The sequence below is a fragment of the Centruroides vittatus genome, unplaced genomic scaffold, assembly GCF_030686945.1.
Source record: "Centruroides vittatus isolate TY-2023 unplaced genomic scaffold, ASM3068694v2 contig_2026, whole genome shotgun sequence".
Lineage (NCBI taxonomy): Eukaryota > Metazoa > Arthropoda > Arachnida > Scorpiones > Buthidae > Centruroides > Centruroides vittatus.
In genome coordinates, this window is record NW_027121253.1 from 1 (window position 1) to 1,012 (window position 1,012).

The following is a 1,012-nucleotide window of genomic DNA, read 5'->3' on the forward strand; positions in this document are numbered from 1 at the left end:
GGAATTACAGAGCATTTACCAACATGACAAGAATAGAAATATTACAGTTAACGACTTGCTTAAAATGACGTATTTAGAATGCGTAATAAAGGTAAACTTTAAATATTTTAAAATATATACGAAAATTCATTTGATAGAATTCTACACTAAACGTTTGAGGAGTCAATTAGAATCTATCCTCCTCTTCCTGTCATTGCAAGAAAAAATCCATACGAACTAAAAATAGGTTAGTTGTATCATATTAGAGTGAGGTGCTTTTATTACTAACTCTTTATTTTAATAATTACTTTAGCAATATATTAAAACAGATGATTATGTTTTGCCCCCAAAATCTACATTTGTAATTTGCATCCATGGCATTTATCACAATCCTTCTGTCTATGAAAATCCAGAAGTGTTCGATCCAGATCGTTTCCTGCCTGAAAACTTTAAAAATCTCCATCCTTATGCTTTCCTGCCATTTTCTGCTGGTCCACGAAATTGTCTCGGTAAGTGGTTTGTTAATAAATTCGAAACAGAATTATATTACTAAAATGACTTATTTACAGGAGGTAAACTTGCGATGGTTAAAATGAAAACAGTTTTGGCAAATGTTCTTCGAAATTTTAAAGTTTACTCTTTGGATTCTCAGGATAAAATCGTTACTTCTTTTGAAGTATTTTTGTGTCCGGTATCAGGAATAAGAATTCGGGTAGAAAAGAGATAAACTACTTTTATATTTTTCTATCTTAATAAACGTTTATTACAAATTTATATACACATTGGGCTATACTCCAGATAAGTATCAATACTTTTCTAAACGACATTAAAATCTGTCGTTTACGTTTATTAGACAAGTAAAATTTGTGTATTATTATTGGTATCTTGACAACTGTATCAAAGTCGTTGTACCTATTATAAATAATCATTCATGAATTGTAATTTATGATAAATGTCGTAAAAATAAAATTTAAATGATATTGTCTTTCTTTAGTTTAATGATAGTTGGTTCCAACTAAAATACTTTTTTACC

General features: G+C 28.8%; 1 protein-coding gene across 1 annotated transcript; it reads left to right on the forward strand.

Moving 5' to 3' along the window:
• The first annotated feature begins 9 nt into the window (after window positions 1–9).
• On the forward strand, window positions 10–757 carry LOC136970571 (cytochrome P450 4C1-like). Its single transcript, XM_067265020.1, has 4 exons — window positions 10–91; window positions 160–226; window positions 309–488; window positions 549–757. The coding sequence occupies exons 1-4, from the start codon at window positions 65–67 to the stop codon at window positions 704–706; spliced, it is 432 nt and encodes a 143-aa protein (XP_067121121.1). The 5' UTR covers window positions 10–64; the 3' UTR covers window positions 707–757.
• The last annotated feature ends 255 nt before the right edge of the window (window positions 758–1,012 follow it).

Excerpts from the sequence above, each read along its gene's own strand:
- LOC136970571 (XM_067265020.1), top strand. The coding sequence starts at position 65 with ATGACGTATTTAGAATGCGTAATAAAG. Across the intron at positions 92-159 it reads ATTTAGAATGCGTAATAAAG|GAGTCAATTAGAATCTATCC; the intron begins GTAAACTTTAAA and ends TAAACGTTTGAG. Across the intron at positions 227-308 it reads TCCATACGAACTAAAAATAG|ATGATTATGTTTTGCCCCCA; the intron begins GTTAGTTGTATC and ends ATATTAAAACAG.